The 24,744-nt window shown below is 40.0% G+C and overlaps 1 protein-coding gene across 1 annotated transcript; it reads right to left on the bottom strand.

Annotated features, from left to right (window-relative positions):
- Positions 1-6,441: 6,441 nt before the first annotated feature.
- Positions 6,442-22,174, bottom strand: LOC139710008 (F-box only protein 7-like). Its single transcript, XM_071621960.1, has 11 exons — positions 21,967-22,174; positions 16,583-17,053; positions 15,654-15,783; positions 14,009-14,210; positions 13,138-13,209; positions 12,347-12,433; positions 11,891-11,943; positions 11,256-11,414; positions 8,844-8,992; positions 7,790-7,854; positions 6,442-7,038 (listed from the first exon to the last, which is right to left on the bottom strand). The coding sequence occupies exons 1-11, from the start codon at positions 22,134-22,136 to the stop codon at positions 6,815-6,817; spliced, it is 1,782 nt and encodes a 593-aa protein (XP_071478061.1). The 5' UTR covers positions 22,137-22,174; the 3' UTR covers positions 6,442-6,814.
- Positions 22,175-24,744: the final 2,570 nt, after the last annotated feature.

Here is a 24,744-nt window from a genome sequence, read left to right as displayed (position 1 = left end):
ACTCATGTTGGAGACAGAGGGTTGGCCTCTACCATTATCTTGTCTGGCAACAACTTTGATGAAATCAAGTTAATGTCAAAGTTCTTTCCACTCAAGATAATGGCCAAAAGCACCTTTTACGCCCTCCAGCATAAATACATCACCCCAGCAATCGAGGAACACTGGCAACAGGTCCAGAGTGAGACGAGGAAAAAATGCCAAGGAGAACCCTTTGTTGTCTGTGGCGAGCACCCTCTCTTTGATTTGAACAGTTTCAAGTGACAACACCCACATCGCAACCAAATGAAAGTAAATTCAATTTTGCGACTTAAAAATGTTTAAGTTATCCAGTTAAAATACAATATGAAATTCGGTACTCTCATCGGATTACTGCAAAAGTGCACAATAGAAAAGTAAGTGTTGCTACTATCATTATTACTAGTAATAGTAATAGTATCATGATTTTATCACATTCACTATCATTAGTATTATTATTATCATTAGTATTATTATTATCATTCATATTATTATTATCATTATTATCATTTTTATTTTTTTTATCATCAGTATCATTAATCAATTTTTGACATAAGTGTGACAATATTTTTCTGAAATGAAAGTACAAATCTGCATTCCTGTAACAGACTTGTGACACCACACATTCCATGTCCTGGTGTAGTGAGGAAACATAGTACAGGATTTGTACAGGAGAAAGCATGCTTTCTCTGTCATCACTGTCTTCAACAACTTTGGCAAAATAAAATTGATGTCAAAGTTCTTGCCGATCCAGATAATAGCAAAGAACACATTTTACGCCCTCCAGTGGAGGTACATTGCCCCCGCGATTGAGGACCACTGGCAGCAGGTCCACAGTGCAACAAGAGAGAAGCACAAAGGAGGACCCGTTGTTGTCTGTGGTGAGCAACATTTCAAAGGGATATACACGTACACCAAAATTCCATGCTGACAAATTAGTTAAGAAAAATTAGAATAGAATGGACAACATTACTCTCTTGTGGCACAACTCTCTCCTAATGGACACCACATCTCCTGGTGTACCCAAGAAACGGTACACGGGACTCATGTTGGAGACATTAGGTTGCCCTCTGCCATTATCTGTCTGGCAACAACTTTGGCAAAATAAAATTAATGTCAAAGTTCTTTCCACTCAAGATAAGGCCAAAAGCACCTATTACGTCCTCCCGCGAAGATATATTGCGCCAGGCATAGAAGACCACTGGCAACGGGTCCAGAGTGAGATCAGAAAGAAGCACAGAGGAGGACCCGTTGTTGTCTGTGGTGAGCGATATTTCGAAGGGATATACAACTGTACCGAAATTCCACGCTGACAAATTAGTCATAAAAAATTAGAATTGAATGGACAACACTGCTCTCTTGTGGCACAACTCTCTCCTAATGGACACTACACCTCCTGGTGTACCCAAGAAACTGTGCACGGGACTCACGTTGGAGACATTAGGTTGGCCTCTGCCATTATTTTCTCTGGCAACAACTTTGGCAAAATAAAATTAATGTAAGGTTCTTGCCAATCAAGATAACGGCCAAAAGCACCTCTCACGCCCTCCAGCGTAAAATACATCGCCCAAGCAATCACAACGCACTGGGAACGGGTCCAGAGTGACGCGATGGGAAACAATCGAGGAGGATCTTTTGTCATCTATGGTAAGCAATTGACTTGCATCCTCTTGTTGTTTACTTGCTTCACTTTTGTTTTTAACAGTTACAACTAAAAACTCACATGGAACCATAAGAAAGAGAATATACAGAAGTCTTGCAATATGAAAAGTTTCAAAATATCCGGTTAAAATTGAATGAAAAGTTAAAAAGAACTGAAGTTCGTCCTGACAAGTGGACATCTTGTACGTACTTACTGTGCCACACGAGGGACTAAAATGTAATGATGCCATTCCAAGGAAGTGAGAGCTATCAAAGATATCTGGATGCTGCAATCAAATTGCTCTGTTGTGCCACAATTCCCTGCTACTCAAGGACGTTGATAAGTGAAGATGTTTATTCACAGCAAATAAAACACAAACACATAAAATAATTATAGTAACTAATTTATTTGATGTTCTTTAAAGAGTCATGTTCATTTTCTACCTTCATAAAGTTTTTGACGGCAGCTAGGAATCATTGAAATGTACATTCCTAGGACTGTTATACGAGTACTCACTCTTTCTCTCTTCACTGATCAACTTTTACAGTTAATTATTTTCAATATTTTTCATATAGTATTGTCGCTATTTAAGGTGATGCCTGCAATGATTTATCCATCCACTGTGCTCAATACAGCACATACACCTTTCTTGAGAATGACAGCCAGGACGTCCTCCAAGTTGGTTTCCTGGATAAATGGAGCGTTCAAACGAAGAGTCCCAGCCTTTGGTCTCATGAAATACTGCACCAGACAGTAGAGGTCTTTATTTCTCACTTTCTGCGGAGAAATGTCAGTGGGTGGTGAGCAGCTGCTGGATATGGCTCTTTGGACTAGATTTTCTGGTCCAGACATAATTGCCAATTTAGAAGGAGATGTTGACTACAGTATGTGGTCAAAATGCCAGATAGAAGATTAATCACCATTGCCAATGCTCAAGTCATGTGTTTGGAAAAAAAATGACACAAGTCTTAAACCAGAACTCAGTGTCATTCGGTGGGTCTTCATCAGCTCGAGCTTGAAAAAAAGCGCGCTAATGGGGGATCAGAGAAATAAGCCCAAAGTGAGCTGAAATGTGCAATCGCGTCTTCACCAGCTCGAGCTTCAAGTACGGTTGACAAGGTCGGGTTTTAGGGTTTTAGCCCAATGCCGGCGCATGCGCATTTTAGACGAACAGGAGCGCGGTTTTATAAACTTACCCGCGCGAACACACTCCGACCCGACTGCCTACATTTGTTCATATGTGGGTTCACAACGCATACAGTGCAGCCGATTGCAGCCTTCAGGATGCCGGAGCTAGTCGGTGTGCCCTACACACGTGGTCGTGTACATGCAAGTGTGAGGCTCAATCAAACGACAAGAGATCTCGATTGTAGACTTAAATGTTGGCTGGCCAGGAAGCGTACACGACGCACAAGTTTTCACCAATTCCCGCATCTATCAATCTCTTCAAGACAACTCCTTGCTTCCTGCACGAACAATGCGAATTGGAGAATGCGATGTTCCACTTTTCATGCTTGGAGATCCTGCCTATCCCCAGTTGCTAAAATTTGCTGAAACCATTCAGTGACAAAGGCCACCTCACTCCTGAGCAAATAGTCCTTAACAATTGGTTAAGTAGCTGTCGGATTGTTGTAGAGCATGCGTTTGGCCGCCTTAAAGGCCGATGGCGCATTGTGTACAAAACGTGTGAAAGTAACCTGGACAGTATGTCGAAGATTGTAACCACATGCTGCATCCTACATAATATTGTAGAGAAACAAGATAACCCCTACCTCGACCACTGGAACATTGAAACCCCAAATCAGATTCATCGCCAACCACGTGGTAACAATCTGAGACAAGCACAAGGTACTGCAGTAAGAAATGCTATCATGCAGAAACTCGAGGAATGAATCGATGCAGGCAGCAGAAAAGATCAAACAAAAACATTTAAGTAAGGTGAAGAGGCTTGGAGACACATCAATGGTGAAAGGAACTGGAAAAGCATCAACAGTGAAAGGAACTGGAAAAGCATTAAAGGTGATAGGGGCTGGAAAAGAAAGTAATATACATGTAAGTATGTCATCTAATAACTACAGAACTGTATTATTTTTTTTTGGTACAGTTTGCCAACTCAAAAAGTACCTAAAAATGTCATCAAAAGTATGCTTCAAATGGCACCATTTGGCATACAAAATTCAAAAAGCGTCACGCCGTGGGAGGGGGGACATCCCCCTCCCACACCCACCCCCCACTCGGTCGCTCCGCTCCCTCGATTGTTGCAGCAAAATATTTTCCTCTTTTTTTTTTCTACCCCACTCACATGCCTGTTGGAAGTACCAAAATATTCAAATATATTCATTTTAACAACTTTCTTAATGTTTTCCTTGATAAAATGCTAATTATCTCAAAAGTCTAGAATTTTCGACAAAAAGTACTAAAACTTGAAAAGTAATGATAAGATTTACCTCAAACTTGGCAGGAAAATGTGTTTCTACACAACAAACAATCCTATTTGGGATTATTTGTATAGGTACAGTATCCCACAAGCAAAGTTATTAACACAGATCAAGTCAAGTTCTTGTTTTTCTTTAAAATATTATAATCATACGTAAATTTAATGTAAAATTATGCCAATGGTCTCATACGATTGTAAAACATACTATGTGGTATAAAATTCAGTTTATACTATTGAGATAGTTTTAGTGCAGTTTGAGAAGTAGTGTGAAGACTATGCACTACAATTTGTTGTGAACATGAATGACCTTCAGAAATTTGCATGTAATTTGCATATAGTGATATAATTACAAATCTCAAGAAGATTCAGATTCCCCAATGTCTAATCTGTCTAAATATAAATAGTTTGCAAGAGTTTACTTCTTCAGGTAAACACATATTCCTAATTCTTTAATGCCATGAGATTCACACCATTTTACCAGACTCGCCCCCTTAAGGACGTAACAACGTTATTGGCCAGAAAGAAAAGTAAGGCAAATATCCTTTCAATTCAAAACATGTTGATTTGTAGATTGCAGTAATCTAGCCCTACCATTCTAGGCCCACATAATGGCTGTAGTACATGTATCATCTGTAACACATTTACATAGAGTTTCTACAGCCTACTATTCTCAGGCCGTACGTGTTGATGTGCGAGATAACCCACTCACAGGTACTACATCTGACCAACTTTCTCCTACTAGTCACCGTTTGTTATTTTGTAAAATAAGGTTTTCTTTATCAGATGGACTGCGTTATGATATATTAAACTAATTTCACTGCTTTTATTTAAATACAAAGAAAATTGTTTATTGTAATTCAAACAGCATTGCTCAATTCTCTTTGCTAATCACACTACAACGAAGTCTCAAGTTTATCATTCTAATGTAATCGCATCCACATAGGTACACAATGTGAATCAGTGCATTCTCGCTGCACTGTCCATGCACAGCATAGCATACAGTAAGCACAGCCATATCTTAGTAGCATACATTCAGTGCTTTTAGCAGGAGTAACCCGAGGCACGTGAATGGAGAAGAGACTTGTGTGTCATTTTACCTCACCCATAATTCTTAACTCTTCTTTGATGACAGCATCCAGGGATTAAAGTGTCCTTTAGCCATGAACACAATCCTCCTACTCCTAGATAGCTAACTTTGGTGGTTCTAGCCCTCTCCTGATCTCACCTCCCTGCTTAAGTAGCTCACTGTCATAGTGTTTTCCTTCCTTGATTTTTAAGATACTGGGATATGGGCAGCGTAGACGTTATATAATATATAGATAGTAGAACTTGTGCTGTACACATTCAATTCTTGACTCTACCAGTAACTGCCATTCACATACTTGTCCTGCTGCTTGTCTCATGTCTGCAGACAATAAACGAACATCATCATTGCACGAAAAAAGAGGAACTAAAAAAAAAAGCACAATAAACCTCACAAGAAAACGCATTCGAATCAGCAATATAGTTGGCTCATTTGTACATTGTAGAACACGTATGCAATAGTCAAGGACAAGTTTACTTTCAGATAAATGTGAGTTGTGCGAATGTTGCAATAGTAGTAGAACACATCAGTGAAAACTTATGGAAAATCGGACATTCCTTTTAAATTGTACCTTCTTCTAGGTGGGAGTTGCGTTTTGGTTTAAGTAGCAGCCCACACTATTGATCACGACTGATCACAACCTCGTTCACTGCTAGTGAAGCAGTCAAACTCTCTATAAAATATCATTCCCAGTTGAAGAAAGATTTAGTAAAACAGGTCACGAGACTTGTTCCCAGGAAGGAATCGATATCCAAAGTTAGTGAAACAGGCCCCTGGGCATTTTGAGCTATTATCGCCAAGTTTGTCACAACTTTGTGGACATGGTAGCCCCATTCAATTTGGCCAACCTTATCCAGAAGGATGTGTGGTTCATCATGTAAAAGCAATTATTCAAAATACTAACAGAGGTAATATCATTATAAGCCTATTTAGTAAACAATGCTTGAACAAGAGTAGTATTACTGTCTATATGATCAGAGTTAAGTGAACTGTTGATATTGCAAGACAGGGCATTTTCACAGATAAGAGAACATTGAAAAACAAAGCGCATAAAGATGCTACATGTACCTGCTTATGTTTATAGTTGTGAAAATGGATGTATACTGTACAATATAACAATGTTAACGACGTTTCACATAAAACTACATGACAATTGTTGTATACAATACCCTGCTTTGTCAATTCGCTCAATCAGGCCTCTTGTATCTTAGAAAAGACAAATTTTTCGTAGACATGTGGAACATGGATTTTGAATATGCTAATTTAGAATTTGAAATGGCAAACTTGTTACACTTCTACACATGAGAACTGTGTATAAAAATGAAGCATGTAACATATTCATTGTAGCTGTCATGCACTAACTACTGTAGAGTGAAGCCATACTTGAGGATGCTTAGCAGCTAGCTGATACTGGTCTTCACAAGGTGTTGACTACCCTTCACCTCACTACAACCCAAATCCATCAAGTGGGATTCTCCATGAATGCCTCACTCCTTGGCTCACAAGCCATGCATCACCGCTTCCCTGGCTTTGGGATGAATCACCATGGCAACCCATCTTTCAGCCGCTATCGGTCTGCTCAGAGAGAAGATGCGGGGGGAGGAGTGGCTCTGTCCGCTTCCTCTCCAAGTTCCTCTCACCTGAAGAACCCCTTCATGCCACCCAGATTTCGGCCTCCCATCCGTCTCCCAGGCATTCCCAGCAGATCCTGGGAGGGCTGGGGAGCATATGGGTGGGGCCGTCCGGTATCCATGTCCCGCATCCCACCACCGTGGCCGGGTCGAAGGTCAGAGTCGGGGTTGGGGAAAATGGGATCATGGCGTGGACCCGGAACAAGTGGGCCTGGAATGGGAATAAAACCTGTAAAAAAGATGATGTAATATATCAACAAAGCATGAAAAGAATTATAAAGATAATGTCTAACCGTAAGAAATAATTTGAATTACTCAAAAATTACCAGTACCAGTGTATACAAAATTTGAATCCCAACACACACTCTGCAGTCTTAAAAAATTGTACATACTAGTAGATGACCACAGCACTCCTACTCTAGAAAATCAAGGCATTATCATTCTGTTCTTGCAAAACTGTTAGAATGACTACTGTAAATGTCGATATTTTCACGTGATTAATTTTTCGTGCTGAGCAGCTCAAAGACATATTCGCAGGTTGCTAAATTTGTGCTGCGCAATTGTCAACCCATTCACAATGTGCACAGAAAATTGTGAAGATATTTTCACGGGTTTTAGAATTTGCGACAGCCAGAAGTACCACGAAAAACACGAAAAATTAATGTACCCCAAAAATTTATGCAATCACAGTAGTTTTTCATTCAGTCACAAGAAAGGCAGAATTCACATTCTTCAAGCAATAACCCCCTATTCCCAATGGGGGAAAAAAAGATGTTGTGATATAAGCACATAGAGCAAATGATGGTTATGAATTACCAGCTTCAAAGCACTGCACAGCAAAACAGTACAACATAATTGGGCTAGGAATCCTGTCTACATACACTCACTGACAAAAAAACAAATCAACTTTTCAAAAAAGTATTGGCACATTCCTTTGTATTCACATACACAATTGTATTTGGGAAGTACACAATACATACCTGGAGCAGGGAAACCTGGCAGAGCTGCTCTGGAGTTGAAAGGGTCGAGGTCATAGTCACCTCCCCTGTAGCATGTTTGAAATCATAAAATATGAATGAAGTAATTGAAGCTAGTTTTCTTCTTGTGGCAAATTACACACAGATATGATACATTACCTGTAACACGAATTCATCATAGTGTGACATTCTTCCTAAGTAGTACTGTCCCAACCCCTCATTGGGGACATCTGTGCCATTTTAACACTTTATCTCTAGCCACATTCTGTGTATACTGTTCCTGTATTTTAAAGAGCAAATGAAAATGTGACTGTGACCACTGAGCCCTTCCCCAATTTGTTACCTCTGTGGCTGCCCATTCAAGACAACACTGACACAATGTCATAAACTACAAAATTTGAACATCGGTTTAGATGTAACAAAGAAGGTGAATATATGCAATAAGTTGAATACTTTTTTTACAAAGAAAAGACTGCAGACATTAATTACTTGGGAGGAAAAGAATGAAAGTCTCTGTAAAATGGGAACAGCTACCTAAAACAAGTTCTGCAGAATGAGCAAATTAATAAAAGCTCTGAAGATGGGTTTACTCAAAGGCTCTGAGATCAAAAGGCTTAAGTAGAAGACTCTATACCTTAGATGAGGTAACATAGGCTTTGCAAATATGCACTTATAATCATAACTGACTTGATCACTTCAGTGCCAGATTTATCAGAACACCTTACCATGTCCAGGTCTAATATAATGTTAACACGGTAAGATTCTTGTTTTGCTTTAATAAACAACAGCAAGACTACAAGTATATTGAGCCTTCATTTTTATCTTACTCAAAAGATCTTCAAACAATGTGCACAATATGCATATAAATAGTCATAGCTAACTGCTTGTAGATTACTTTTGTGTCACATCTACTATTGCCTCTTAATGTGATGATCTCATATTTGTTAGCATTGTATCTATGTCATCAATAAAGTATCGATTATAATCATCATCATCATCATCATCATCATCATCATGCTTTAAATTCAAAACCTAACTGTTCTAATTATGAAATTACCTGAATCCTGGTGGGTAAACACCTGGTACAGGGCTGGGGTAGGATGGTACAAAGGCAAAGGGCCGTCTGCCTGGTGGATAGAAAGAGGACTGGATGCGACTTCTCAGCTGCTCCCTAAGTTTCTTCAAGCGGTACTTCTCCCTGTATGCCTGCAGAACAGGTTAATGGGGGAGGGGATAACATATTTATTACCGACATACAGCGAAGCTGCACTCTGCTCAGTTAGAGGACAATAAAAACATGAGGATGTACACGGTGACCTTCCTTTTTCTTCTACACTGAAACTCAATTCTTTTGCATCGTAACTGCATCTTCTATTGGCTTCTGGGAGTCGTAGCAATCACCATAGATGCTGATTCTCTACAGCTATGTCTTTTATCTCACAGTCTACATTTAGGTTCCATGACATCTGCTCCTGCGACAATTGCTCCCATGAAATATTTGAATGCTAAGCCAAACATAAATTCTACCCAAAAACATAACCCCAACCTCAATCCTAACATCAAACTAAACCTAAAACCCTTTCACAACCTAACCCTCACCCCAAGCCCTTATAGATAAAAAGACCAGAGCAATTGTCCAGGAGCAAATGTCTTGCCACCCCTTTCAGAAACTCTTCAAATTTTGCTGATGGTGTTAATAACATAACCAGTTAATTCTGCGCAATGCATATTACCAGTATGTCATTCCTAACTCCTCTCAGAGCATTTAGGGTAATTCTGCAACCTACCTACATCGGACAACAACTAGCATTCAACTCCTGCAGCTCGAGCTTTGAGAAGAAATAGCCTGGCATTGAAGAAGCTACAGTGTAAACATGGCATGCGTATGTCACTGCAAGAATTTTGTCTTTTAAATGTGAGTGGAGTAAAAAGGTGCAAGATGACTCCATTAAATCACCAAAAGATTACGAGGAAAGTCAAAACTTTTACACCACAGAACTGAAAACAATTTTTTTGAAAGATTCATTGGTGCTCTGTACAACTATTAAATTTCATAGAAAAATACATTTGTAGAGTACTGTTTGTTTGTTTGTTTTTTAACATCACTATGTTTCAAAAGGGGCATTCACAGCATTGCCAGAAAGTCCAGAGATACATGATGGCATATTAACATATGTGTTGATACACATTAGGATTTGGTTGTTTAACGCTTTGTGTGCCCATTGGCAAGTACACTAGAGTTCTTTCGTCACCAATTGATACAGACTGTCGGGCCTGAATTGTCAATAAACAGAGATTATCTAACCCCCTATACCCTACTGTGCCAAACATGGCCTTCCTGTTGGACTGAAGCACATTATCACACCTGGGGAGTGTTTCATAAAGCTGTTCTTAAAGTTACAGACAACTTCAGAACGACTGGTGATCAGTTCTTGTGCTAAATTATTGAAATTCTGAGATACCCATAGCACACCAGAACTGATCACCAGTCGTTCTTAAAGGCCCTGTCACACCATAACGCGGGCTAGTGGCGAGGAGGTAGTTTCCAGCACGTAGAAGATTTTCAGCGGGCGAACAAGAATGTTTGCAATTTTCATTCATGCCTTGTCATACCGTACGGGAGAACTTCTGCGGCTTGACTTGCGGGGAAACAAATTTACTCCAAGGAGCTCTCCGCAGTTGGTCCGCACCTGACAGTATCTAGCGCGTAGTTGCCCGGAGGTGCTCACGCAAGTCCGATTTAACCGCAGCCAAGTTTTGAGCATGACCAAAACTTTTTCCGGGTGAGTCACGGGAATGCCCGTAGAGGTCCACGCAGAACGCCAGTAGGAGACCCTTAGTGGCAGTACTTCCCAGGCAATTCCCACGCAGGTACTTCGCAGTGCCGTATGCAGCCAAGATAATGAAATTCTGTGAGATTTCAGCCATTCCATTAGAGGAATTCCTTCACTAAGTTGTCAGCCCCCACGCGACTGGTACAAAGGTCACACAGTATACTCGCAAGTATAACGCGTCCAGCAAGTAAGACACATGCGCTGACTCGCGCAAATCCTTTTCCGCCCTCAGGAATGTCCGGTATGCTAGAAAATCCCTACACGTAACAAGCCCGAGTACCTTGCCCGGAAAGGTGTGACAGGGCCTAAACACGGTTGCGGGTAAAAAAAATATGCGTGCCCACCTCCGGGCGACTACTTTTGAGATACATGCTAGGTACTGTCATGTGCGGATATATACGGGGACCTCCGGGTAGTCAAAATTGTTCTTTGCAAGTCGCACGCAAGGCTGGTGTGACACGGCCTTAAGTCATTCGTAACTTTAAGAACAGCTTTACGAAGCACCCCCCTGAGTGGGCTTGCTAACTTCACAACTAGGTCAAATTTAAATGGGTTACTGAATGTTGATGAAAAAGCTTGGCAAATTTAAGCTACATGTAAGTGTTTGGGCACACACAGGGTGAAGTTATCCTTACATTTTTCCAATTGCTCTGCCTGTCCGTCGCTTTCCCACCAAAATCCCTGAGAACAAGCTGCCGCCATAGGGTCATGTCATTGGCCAGGGTGTGGAAATGTTTGCACACTGTCGTCATGGTCACGAGACTGGCGACATTCAGGTAACTCAGGATCTTCAGCTGAAATGATAAAATGGGAGGTCTTCAATGCAATATTCATATAATCTGATGTACTGTTCTTTTTTCTGCATGCCGTTGTAAGATATTATCTCCCATTCAAAACAAACACCAACAAAATATTCAAATAAATGTTTGATTCTTTTGAAATGATGATTCTCTGGTGAAAGTCTATCGCTCCCATTCTATAAAGACAGTCTTTCATTGTCTGAATTTAGGCTGTCAATTTGAGGATAATGCTCCACTGTTTTCATCAAATTCAGAATTTTGTGAGTGTAGTTAAACATAGACTAATTCATGCTATCTCAACTTGGAGACTCATGTGATAAAACTTTGCTCACTTTTTCTCAATGAAGTACAGTACTGTAACTACATGCGAAATACAAAGTATCAGTAGAGAAAGCTGACTGTAACATATCTTACAAACTTCTCAGTAAATACCTGACTGTAACATATCTTACAAACTTCTCAGTAAATACCTGCATTTCAGGTAACATGGCCATCAGTCCATTCAAAGCAGGTAGACCAAGTTCTGAAAGTGTATAAAATTGCATGCATTTTTCATAGAGAACATACACACGGAGTGATTTACATAATGAATTATGCATTTGCTTCTTCTCATAGATTTTAATAAGGCAGAAAGACACATAATGAGACAAATTCACAGCCCCAACACAAGAATATGCAAGAAAGGTCTATAAAATGTTTGCACAGAAAGCCCTTGTTCCAACGATAAAATCATGAGGGCTTACAAACTTCCAATACAAGATTTACTAGTGCAGCAACTCACAAATCACCATCTTCAATACCTTGTAGACAGTGTGCTCCTAGCAAGTTTTCTCTAAATTGTTAACACCAAAACAGTTAAAAAGAGCAAGCTGAATAAAAACAAAAAAATCATGATGCCTATTTTTCAATACCTGGTATCTACTCACCTGTCCTCATTCCTGCTAGAAGGCGATATGTCACAGCATCCTTGAATATTCTTGAAAGGTGTGGAAGACCAGTGTAGGTTGCATCTCCTTCAGGAAGAGACCAAGATATGTGCATCATGTACAAACATTACGGAGAATAATGTCGATGGATCAGGTGTCAAGCGACAAGACCTACTAGATATACCAACGATTATGCATGAAACTCACAAGGAGTCATAAATTCATCACTAGTATGTGAGCTCATATGCTGAATAAGCAGCAGCAATCACATGATTTGATTTGATTTGATTTAATTTTATTCTCCGTATGGCATCATTTACAATTGTTTTTTAATAAATATATTCAAACATAATATATACAAATGATACTCATTATACAAAAGTAGCTAGTTTCTACAATTTCAACAATGTTGATTACACATACATCTGTGACTATTCAGATTGATTATTCAGACATGATTATTTAGAGTATTAGTACAATACGAGGCATCAGCATTTCATGTCCTAAGACTTCATACATAAATTCTTTTTAAAACTATAAAAGTACATCACCTCGCCCCAATTTTTCACACTTCCTTTCACAAGCTTTTATTGTAGGATATGGGTAATATAATTGCAGGAAAAGAGGTGAATAAATAATTTGGTTGGACCTTGCAACATACAAAAAGGCAGTATAAATACAATTCTCAGCTAAAGAAAGATTAGGCAAAATGTAATAATATCATAAAGGATACAGACCAATAAAACAATCACATCGGTATAGAAGATGTATTGTTACTCCTCTGCACTCACCATCACTGACGGAGGTCACAAAGGCTTGCGGAGTCAGCTGGATCCGCCCAAGAACATCCTTTTTTAGCACACCTGAGTTAAACGTACAAATGTAGGGGGGAATTTACAGGTAACCAAAAGCAGATATGTCTATTACATACTCGGTCTAGGGCACTTTAACTAGGCATGCACACTGTTCTATACCAGTACCATTATTTTTGGCAAATTTGACAACTGTCTCATACTCCAATGATAATGACTCAGAATGCTCAATCCTAAATAATTCTCAGTGAGTGAGGTTGCCATTAGGTGATACGACGACCACACTCTTATCTCATATATGAATGTTTTTTTCTCATGAGTATCTAATTGTGAACCTACAACTATTTATTCCCAGCTTTTCACGTGTGAATAATGCTTCCACTTTACCCTACTTCTTTCTCCTTCTTCTTTTTCTTTTTAATTACAGCTAGAGGTTAGTGGGGAAGAGAAAAACTGCACTAAAATCACAATTTCCTGGGGATACTCCTCCAAGCCTTCGAAGCCATATACTGTACAGTAGATGGGATTCGTGACACCACAAACTTAATACAAATTTCACTGCTAAATTTCATCTTTTAAGATAACATTTCTAAACCTTCCTTACACATAATATCAGTGATATGATTACCAGAAAGTGAGGTGACATTTATCATCATAAATCAAAATTAAGCATATCTATGAAGATGTACACGTCATGAAATGATTATGGATTTCCACTGCAGATGAAGGTATCATTAGGGAAGGATATTGACAATACCGACAGGATCTTGGTTTTCACAGTCTAATTGCCGTTTGCAAAGACCTTTGAAAATTTATCATAGAAGCACTGGTTGAGGTGGGAGGGAGTTACCTTGCACAACCAATTTGGTTCCCATGGCGATGCAAACAAGAACACATGAGAGATCCATGCATTCTGGATGCTGATAGCGCAGTGTGTATGATGACCCTTTCTTCCAATCAGCTGGAAGGGATGATGAAATGGAATAACGTTCCTCCTCCTGGCTACTCTGGTCAGTACTGGACAAGCCACTTTTATCATCAGCTGTAGCTTCCTGCAAGATCAACATGCATACCTTTAAACATGGACCTTAAGATGCCCATTTTAAAGGGGAAGTCCAGGCAATTTTCATGATTTAACATCATGTAGTAAATACAATGTAAAATTGCCAGCTCCATGTTTAGATTTGTGGAATTAATTGTGGTCCCTGAGCACGGAAACCAATAGTATTAATGAACAGCCAAAGCAAATTACACTGAACAAGGTATTATAGCAGTTTCACCATGAGAATGCATGAGTGGGAGCTCAACATAAGAATGCATGAGTAGGAGGCTCACATATTTCAGAAACGTAGCAATACAATTCCATTGCAATGCCGCTTGCTTACCAACAAGGTCACCTGTGTAGAATTCATGCATGCTTTCTTCTTTAGTTTTGCTTCCTTGAACCCCACCCCCACCCCCACTCATGCATTCTTATGGTGAAGCTGCCATGTCATCATCCTTGTTCATTGTGATTTGTTATAAATTTTGAAAACATTCTTATTCCTAAAATTCCAATCACTATACAGTGCGTATCACAAAAATAAAAAAAAACGCAAAAAGATTTGATTTCAAACATGTGACAATTGTGTTAACTTTACACCAAAGTGAGTAGCAACATCTTAAAACCACATATCTCCTCTTTCCAATGATATCTAATTTATTCATACACGGTCATGGATGGTTGAGTAATCATTCTTTTTGGACAATAGGTCAGAGTGAACTTGGGACCAAGTTTAGACACTGCAAGAATCAATGCACCTTATTAGAAATTAACTTAACAAATGGAATAATGAAATAAATAATCGCAACTTACCATTGTCTTCTTTCGGATATCTATTTTTAATATTACATCCCATGCCCCTCAACATGGCCACCATTCCTTTCCACACAGAGATTAGCTCTTTTCTCCATCTCACGCACAGCCCTGCGAATCATTGCGGCTTGGTGGCATAGAGCTTCAAACTCATCAGTGATTCTTTGTCTCAGAGTTGCAATGTCAGGTGGAGGGGTAATGAACACTTTGCTCTTGAGATAACCCCAAAGAAAAAAGTCACAAAAAGTCAGATCCGGAGATCGTGGTGGCCACTCCACATCATGATACAAGGCAATCACCCAATTTCCAAATACCTCAGCAAAGTTAACACAATCTTCACAAATTCGAAATTAAATCTTGTTGCTTTTTTTTAATTTTATACGCACTGTATATTCTGAAACTTTGTATCCAGGAAAACCAATTTATAGTTGTTCAAAGGTAAAAGTTTGAGAATCATGTGGGATTCTCCTTTTTGCAAACCATCTCACAAAGCACAACTGATGGTGGGCTAATCTAAAGTCTGGTATCTGATATGCAAACAATTCAACATGTATACTATTCAAACTATGATATGTTATATATATAAATCATCTTTACGCAATCATTTGGACATTCTACAAGACCAATACAGGGCACTCACAGAAACGAAGAAACCTGTTTCCAACATGAGAACATGCAGCGCTATACAGAGGGCATCAGACTTGTTTTCTGGCTGGGCCATCGCACACAGCTGCTTCAAGCGCAGTGGAATCTTTCCATCTTCCGCATCCCTGTTACAAACACAGAAAGGAAGACAAACACATACCAGCGATAAAATTCACACAAAAATACATTTTGTATCATAGCAGTGTCACAGGGATTCGTAAGATATATCCTTTTACTTCAACTCTTCTAATTAACTCTTCTAATCAATCAATTGGAAATACCCCCCCCCCCCCCCCCCGGTTATTTGACATTTACCTACGATTGGAAAACATATAAAAGTGACCGCTTGCTGATGGGTGATTTTCTGTAAATCAGTAAACATTATAGATGAGAATTTTTTTTTGTGTGTGTGCTCATTTCTGAATGTGCTACAAAAGATATCAGTACCATGATACTACACCACTGTGCCCATCAAACAATTACTGTTAACATTGAGTTGGACAACAGTCTTTTTTTTTTTTTTAACTTGAGGTGAAAGAAGCAACGATCAAAATTGGGTAGAACATACATGTGCCCAAAGCAGAGCGTCATTACATTTTAATCTTGCCAAGGAGTGACAAGTGGGGGTTGAAAATGAAAATACAAAAAAAAAAGTCTGCACTACAGACAGGTCGTCTTTAAGTAATCAGAGCGACTCTGCCATTTCAAGGAACTGACTTACACAATGGCCAACATAAATAGGGATTGTATGACTTCATTTGTAAACATGCCACAGGCATGTACAAATGCTGATTTTCACTTACTCTATTCGTCTTAGTTGTATTCATGAAGATCGCATCACTACAAACAAAACATTAAGTTCTTCACCAAAACAAGAAAAGAAGCCAAGAACGGACTTATTGTGTATGATATTCAGGATTTTACCTGCAAAGCATTGGCTCAGATATTTTCTCGCCTTCTTGGACCGCTTCGTCCAGCTGGGCAAGGCGTTCTCGTAACGCTCTCTCCTCCTCATCCATTTCAACCTCTCCTTCCGCTTCCTGGGAATTTTCAGCGGAATTGCTTCCCCCTGGAGAATCTGATACGTGATGGTCATACGGGCCAGGTACCTCCCTCTCCTCTGCTTGCCGTTCATCTTCCCATGGGGCTCTGATGCTTCCATTTATGGTGGTGTCTGGCCGGAAACTTGCTGCAGCAGCGCCACCAGGCCGAGAGCTAGAGCTGGAACTGCCGCATCCATTCTGCCGGAGATGGCCAGGAGGGACATCACTCTCGGGGATGAGCACTTTGACGAGATCACCGGAGACGATGTCAAATGACGTCAGCAGTTCCCCTGGATCTCCTTTGATTGGGTCCCTACCATTCAAGCTCAGTGCAAATTGTCCAAGCTCTAACCTGAAGGGCAGAAGCAACCACATTTCATAATGTAAAGTAATGAAATAGTAAAGTACCACACTACTATGTAGTAATTACTTGCACAATTTGTACATGTATGCACCCCATTTGATTCTAAATGATTTGTGATTTCAAGACTTTATCATGCCATTGCATTAACTTGCCCAGATTCTTCATAGAAAAGAAAAAAAGGAACCATGCCAGAGGTATGTTGTATGTGTGTTTACTAGACATACACTGTATGTATGGGTAACCGCACCAGCGACCCAAACATTTACAGTTGTACGTGTCGGGTTAATGTGTATGGTTTATACGTATGGTTGACAGGATAACATTTTTTATAGAGCTATATACAAGAACTGCTGTGACCAGTTGAAATTTACTAAAGAAATGAAATATCAGGATGCAAACCCTACGTGTACAATTGTATTATAAGTGTGACTGTAACACGTGTTAGATTCTACAGCTGTATTTGTATGGACACTCTTTGACGGATCCCCTCTTTGATAATTAACTCAACCTCTCTTTTCTCTTCCCATGCTGCAACTGACAGTGACACTTGATTAATAGTCTACATTTGTAGGTGCAGTAAATTACTTGTATACTCCAAGGCAGTAAGCATGTAGGCTACTGTAGGACACCTACTAACCGCAGCAGCAACCCCAACATGTAGTATGATGTATGGTAGCCCTACTACATATCGACCACCTTCTTTTAAACCGACCGCGTATAATTCGCGCACTAAACACTTAGTACACACTTCTCTGCGCGCAAAGCTCATAAAAATGGATTGGCTTTGAATGTAGATGAGGATGGTGTGGGAAAATGCGATAATTCACTGTTGAAAGGTTTTAATCAAGGACAAAATTTTGAATGAATATTTTCACCGAATCGTAATGACAGCACAATGTAATGTCTATGGAAGTTTCTTAAAGGGATTGTACAGTATTGGTGGAGATGTGAATTGGGCTTTTAACTTTTTGCGAGATACCAAGAAAACACTTAGGCCGAGTAAAAAAAGATAGTAGTTTCTCGTCCGGGTTTTTTGAGGAAGGCGATGAGGGAGGTCCTTACTATTTGATATCTTACTATTTTTTCGAGGATTGTCAAAATGAAAGTACATGGTGTAATATGTGTACTCGTCCGGTAATTCTGAGAAAGGTAACGAGAGAGGGCTTTACTATTTTCTATATCCAATTTATGAAATGAAATTCTGGTAGCTGTGTTATGAGAGACCAGGTCCCAAGTGTGTGTCTTGCCTGCACTCTGTGCATTTTCAAACAAACAGATTATGTACCATACTTGAAATGAAACTTCATGCATGCAGAAATACATTTGCTTTTTCTTTCCACTACAGATGTCAAGGGAAAATGACCATCTTAATACGGGTATTTAGTATTGTAATGGCATTTCTGATACCAGTGTACTTGCAATTCTGATGTATTGTGCTATCAGATGAAACAGAAACATGTTTTTCAACAAAGAATGTACGACTGAAATAAATTCCATGATATTCAAAACACTGCTTTATTCATCATTGGTGTTTGTGACTTTTTGTGTCCACACAGCTGGTATGTATCTGCATTTCTTCACAGTACAATTGTAGCGCATTCAACTGGAAACTGCAGATGGATGTCAAAATAATACTGATATGGCATTATAGCATTAAACATCTAAAGATGTTTCTTCATGTTCTAAAGAGACATTTGATAATCACTCATCATTTGGATGATGAATGATTGTATGGATATACCACACTACAGATGATACGACTCACGGCCGTGTCCGTGAATTTACATCGTAAAGAAAAGTATCCCGCAGAAATACGAGATAAACCAGAATCCGTGGAAAATTATTTATTTTGTAGATACACCCATTTGATAATTCTACATTTGCTGGAAAAGTGCATTCATTTTCTCTTCAAAATAGAACAATACATCGCCGTCAGATGCAACGTTACAGAGCAGAGTGTACGGGCTACTACACATTCGAATGTGTTCATACGTGCGTGCAGACAGCTGACAGACCAGGGGGGTGTTTCATAAAGCTGTTGCAGTGTTGGTAAAGTTACGAATTACTTACGAGTGACTGGTGATCACTTCTTGTGCTGAATTATGGAAATTCTGATAAGTATAGCACATCAGAACTGATCACCAGTCGCTCGTAAGTTGTTCGTAACTTTACAAACAGCTTTATGAAACAGGACTCAGGGGATGGTACCGGTGACCGACCGTGGACAGCTACCCGACAGACACGCACAATTTGCCAATACGGTGCGGAACGGCCACTGCACCGGCACCGTACCTTCCGACACTGCACAAACATGCACATAGTCACAATGACATGAAAATGTATAGGGCCTACAAACTCGATACAATCCTCACAAGCATTTGTACAGTACAATTCATCCGCTTGAAATATGAGAAACGGGGAAAAATACGAACAATGCGCGAAATATGCGTGGAATATCAGCGACTGATCGCAAAAATGTTGCCGCTATCGCGTTCACGACGTACCGAGTGCGCTGTATACACATCACAGCTAGCCCGCCCAGGCCCGCCCGGCCGCGCCCATCCAACTACAGTTCGACTGCTTTGTGGGTCATTCCCTCTTGCCGAGCTCGCAGTGTGAAATGCATGCGTTATTACATACGCACTACAGAAGCTACAGCTACTACAGCTAAGTAGAGGACGCAAGGCGTAATTAGAAATGAGACATCACGATAGGTAGGTGAATTGTCGATTTTTTTTCGGCGGCCGAAAAAATAGTAAATATCAAAAAAGTCGATGCGGCAACTGAAAATCGATGCGGGCGGGGAGCGGGCTGGGACGAGAATTATGAATTTCTTGGTATTTTCAGCGCCATTTTGAAAATAGTAAATAGTAAAAAAATCGATGCGGCGGCCAAAATCGATGCGCGCGAGGACGAGAAACTGGTTTCTTTTTTTACTTGGCCTTATAATATAGTACAGAACATACCATTTTAAGATGAATTCAAAGTTTATTTGATTAAAATCGGGTTTGGAACGACTGAAACATCCAAAAACAAAGTAAAACAAAGCGATCGTAATAAAGTGTGGGTCCCACACTTTATTAGAATCGCTCTTTTTTTGATATCTCAGCCATTTCAAAACCAATTTTCATCAAATAAACATTGAATTCCTCATAGAATTACATGCTCTTTCATATTTTATGAGAGGTTTCTCATTATCTCACCAAAAAATGTTAGAAACCTGAAATTAGGTCTCAACCAAAACTGTACGATCCCTTTAAAGGCTTCTAAAAAGCTTCATACAACACGGTGTTCAATACTACTCGGTTTGCGTGCATTGTCAATGCAAAAACAGCGGTCGATCCTAATAACGCGATTTACCGCGGGGAGCTGAAACGAGGCCACGCAAGTTCGTCGGCGATATTTTTGCACTGAAACTTCGAATCGAAAAGGGAACAACGGCATTTGATAGAGCTGGATTTTCTCAATCACGTAGATCAAGTTTTTTACGTGAATTTCAGTGTTAAATATTCTTATCAAGCAAATAAACATTAGGCGGTCGATGAGTAGTAGTACATGTCACTGCACCAGCGACCCCCAACACGTACGTGGTTACACATTACAGCGCCCCGGGGTTAGGACACTTTGTCAAAAGGCATTTGTGACCGTGCACCTCAAAACAAACATAAAGTCGCACACACTGATTTTGCGCGAGGACTGAAAATAAGTGAAATGGGTCAACCTAGCCGAACTTGACTTTTTCATATTTTCTGAAAGAGCGGGTCTTCTTTTACATTATGCTAAAATTTGGTATCATAAAACGGGCAGAAAAGTGTGTTTTTGTAGCAGTTTATCTCGAACATTTTTGGTAGAATAGTGTGATTATGTGTGTCTTTAGAATCCCTTTTTCATTTCTGAAATCCCTTGTCCACACTATTCACTTTCAGCTCTAATAACTTTTGAAAGGATAGGGCTACTGCTTTGAAAGTTGGCATTAATTATGGACAGAATGTGTTAATAAGGCATGCTTAATTTCAGTTTAATCTGATAATCCCTTCAATGTTGTTACTCTGGTGGTTTACTTCCTGTTTTTTGTCCCATTCATCGCACAGCCAGCACGGTTTGGTAAAGATTAAGCGCTTGAATAGACACTATACTTCAGAGCCTCTTTTCTCAGTTCACACTTTTCCTGAGTTTGTGCTTTCTTTCCAATATTTAGATAGGTTAGGAGAGTCCATTTGATTTGAGTTATACATCATTTCAAAGCTTAAAGTCTGCTCTTTCAGAATATGGTCTTAACTAAAAATTCATGTCTGGCGACTTTTTGTTTGTTTTGAGGTGCAGAGTCACATTTAAAACTCTTTCAGCTCACAACGAACAATGCACACACAGCAGCTCTGTAGCGAAGTATCTCACATGTATCTTTCAGCGGTAAAATTTAGATCTAACGTTACGTTAGGGCCTAGTCTATAAATATTACGGATTTCTACAGCGCAATTTGAGTGGGTATGTAAGGCCTAGCGTTATAATAAAGGGCTTAGTAAGGCCCTATGGCCCTACGCTACTTGCAACATAACCGCAGCAGCGACCCCATACGGACAAATACGTACAAAATGTACCGTACAGCGCCCCGCGACGGGGTTACTTGCAACAGTACGTCATACAGTACTCAGTCTCAGTAGGCCTACTGTGAGCTGTGTAAGCAAAATATGGTGTTAAATGCATAAGCTGCAAATACTTGTAATGTAGGCCTACGTCTACGTCGTTCTGTCCTGGAAAGAGTGGGATCTAGGGGACTCCAGTTCGACAACGCCACGACGCTTGCTTGGCATGGCATGGATCATATCGGGGTCAGTCGTCCCTTGCCTTGGCTTTACTAGAACTAGTTCTAGTCTACTTTGCCGAGTAAAAACGGTCCTCACCCAAAAAGCCGACACACACATGCTGATAAATCTCCTAGGGTTTGGCCAGCTAAACTTCCGTCCTGGAGATCAACTTTCTCTGTCCTTTTTCCAAGTCTAACTCGCAGTTTCATAGTGAAATGATGTTCTGTTAACGTAACACAACTGGTAGAGGATTCAGTCACGTTCATGCATGGCCAGAATCCAGATACATAGACCTATATTTGTACCTATGACGATACGTACTGCATGCGATACTGTACTGCGATACATATGATTGGTAAACAACGTGCATGCAATCAAACACAAGCTTGAAAGTTACGAAATGCCCCTGGATGATTCCGATGCTGCGATGGGTGGAAAGTAGAGCACATTCTTCCAGCCAGTGCACACTGCCAATTTGAAGAGGGCACAACAATGATAATGATTCATGATGTGCAGTGTGTATACCCACCGTTTTTGCAGGTTGTACAGTACCTGTATACGAATTATATATATATGTATACAAAAACGTGATTGATTGATTGATTGATTGATTGATTGATTGATTGATTGATTGATTGATTGATTGATCTTATTGTTCAACAAGGAAATTCGTCGCATATTGGATATTACAACACATGATATAAAATACATAAAAGTGCACCCAAATACAAGTATATAGGTCAAATGATATGTTCGGAAAGCTGAAGTTATACTGTTTTATACTGAGATTACGAGATTATACCCTTACGAAAAAGTCCTGTGGTACTCCTGTGGTAATTACCACAGGACGGTACCACAGGACAGTACCACAGGAAAGTACCACAGGACAGTACCACAGGAATTGTCCTGTGGTATTTTGGGACATACCACAGGACAGTACCACAGGAATTCCTGTGGTATTTTGGGACGTACCACAGGGCAGTACCACAGGAAAGTACCACAGGACCGGTACCACAGAACAGTACCACAGGACAGTACCACAGGAATTCCTGTGGTATTTTGGGACGTACCACAGGACAGTACCACAGGAAATCCTGTGGTATTTTGGGACGTACCACAGGGCAGTACCACAGGACTAGTACCACAGGAACTGTCCTGTGGTATTTTGGGACAGTACCACAGGACAGTACCACAGGTCGATCATTACCATACAGCATTACCACAGGGCAGTACCACACAGCATTTCCATGGTACCACAGGAGAGTACCACACAGGATAGATCGAAAAAAAAAATCTGGGGGAATTTTAGTCACATATCAAGTAATATTCCTGATAGGTCAGTGATGGATTTCAGGACAAACATGGCCCTACTTAATAACCTGTCCTACTCCTAACATATAACCTCAAACGAGAGTCTAATGGCCAAGTGCCAATCTATAGTCCTATAATAGATCTATATATAGTCATATTCTATTCCTAGGTAGCCATCGACCGTATCAGTACATATATATACGGCCGTCTATCCGTAAAGCATTAAGGCATGGTTACTAACTCGATTATACTTTATTATCAAGATATGAAATTACACTTTCATAACAATATCTATGATGTTGGGAATAAGATAACATAATTAGACAATCTTTCATAAAGTTCAAAGTAAGTTCCATCATTAATACTTTGACTTTTCAAGTCATATATGTATTTTCTAAAATCTAGAGTGCTTTTTATGAATATTCATGAGCTATGTAAAAAATTGTACCACAGGAGTACCACAGGAGTACCACAGGAGTACCACAGGAGTACCGTACCACAGAATTCCTTATGAAATTTCTCATGCTTTACATCAGCACTTTCATTTAATAGGTAATACTGTAGGAGTATAGGACGGGATAAGTAATGGCAAATCAATTGCTATAATTCACAGCATAACTCATCTATCAATTAATTGAGGAATATTAATATGTGCTTTTCTGTTTGTATTTTTATAATAAATTTCAGTAGATTCTGCCTTACAATTTTCCTGTGTGGTACTTCTGTGTGGTACTGCTGTTTGATATTCTCCTGATGTGATAGTCCTCTGGTATAAAATGTTAAGAAAAAAAAAAAGAATATCCTGTATCATTTTTCTGTGGTACTTACGAATTTAATTTGCTGTGTGGTACTTCTGTGTGGAATAGCACGATATTATGATTTTCCTGTGGGATTTTGGACAGTTCCTGTGGTACTCTCCTGTGGTATACATCGAAAATTACCACAGGAATTCCTGTCGTACTGTCCTGTGGTACGTCCCAAAATTACACAGGACAATTTGTGTGGTACTGTCCTGTGGTACGTCCCAAAATACCACAGGACAAGTCATGTGGTACTGTCCTGTGGTACTATCCTGTGGTACTTTCCTGTGGTACTGTCCTGTGGTACTGCCCTGTGGTACGTCCCAAAATACCACAGGACAAGTCGTGTGGTACTGTCCTGTGGTACTATTCTGTGGTACTGTCCTGTGGTACTGCCCTGTGGTACTGTCCTGTGGTACGTCCCAAAATACCACAGGACAATTCCTGTGGTACTGTCCTGTGGTATGTCCCAAAATACCACAGGACAAGTCGTGTGGTACTGTCCTGTGGTACTTTCCTGTGGTACTGTCCTGTGGTACTGCCCTGTGGTACATCCAAAAATACCACAGGACAAGTCGTGTGGTACTGTCCTGTGGTACTATCCTCTGGTACTTTCGTGTGGTACTGTCCTGTGGTACGTCCCAAAATACCACAGGACAAGTCGTGAGGTACTGTCCTGTGGTATGTCCCAAAATACCACAGGACAAGTCGTGTGGTACTGTCCTGTGGTACTATCCTGTGGTACTGTCCTGTGGTATGGCCC

This window comes from Diadema antillarum, unplaced genomic scaffold (genome assembly GCF_040938485.1).
Source record: "Diadema antillarum isolate AM-2024a unplaced genomic scaffold, OU_Dant_1.0 seq00001489_RagTag, whole genome shotgun sequence".
NCBI classification, from domain to species: domain Eukaryota; kingdom Metazoa; phylum Echinodermata; class Echinoidea; order Diadematoida; family Diadematidae; genus Diadema; species Diadema antillarum.
Note: the sequence above shows the minus strand (reverse complement) of the source record. Positions and strands in the feature narration are given on the sequence as shown.

Bases quoted from the DNA above. Each gene is read 5' to 3' on its own strand.
- LOC139710008 (XM_071621960.1), bottom strand. From the start codon at position 22,136: ATGAACGTGACTGAATCCTCTACCAGTTGTGTTACGTTAACAGAACAT. The intron at 17,054-21,966 runs GTGAGGACCGTT...TCTGCCCTTCAG, and splicing joins TGTGTGTGTCGGCTTTTTGG to GTTAGAGCTTGGACAATTTG. The intron at 7,855-8,843 runs GTAATTTCATAA...AACATGCTACAG, and splicing joins GTTTACCCACCAGGATTCAG to GGGAGGTGACTATGACCTCG.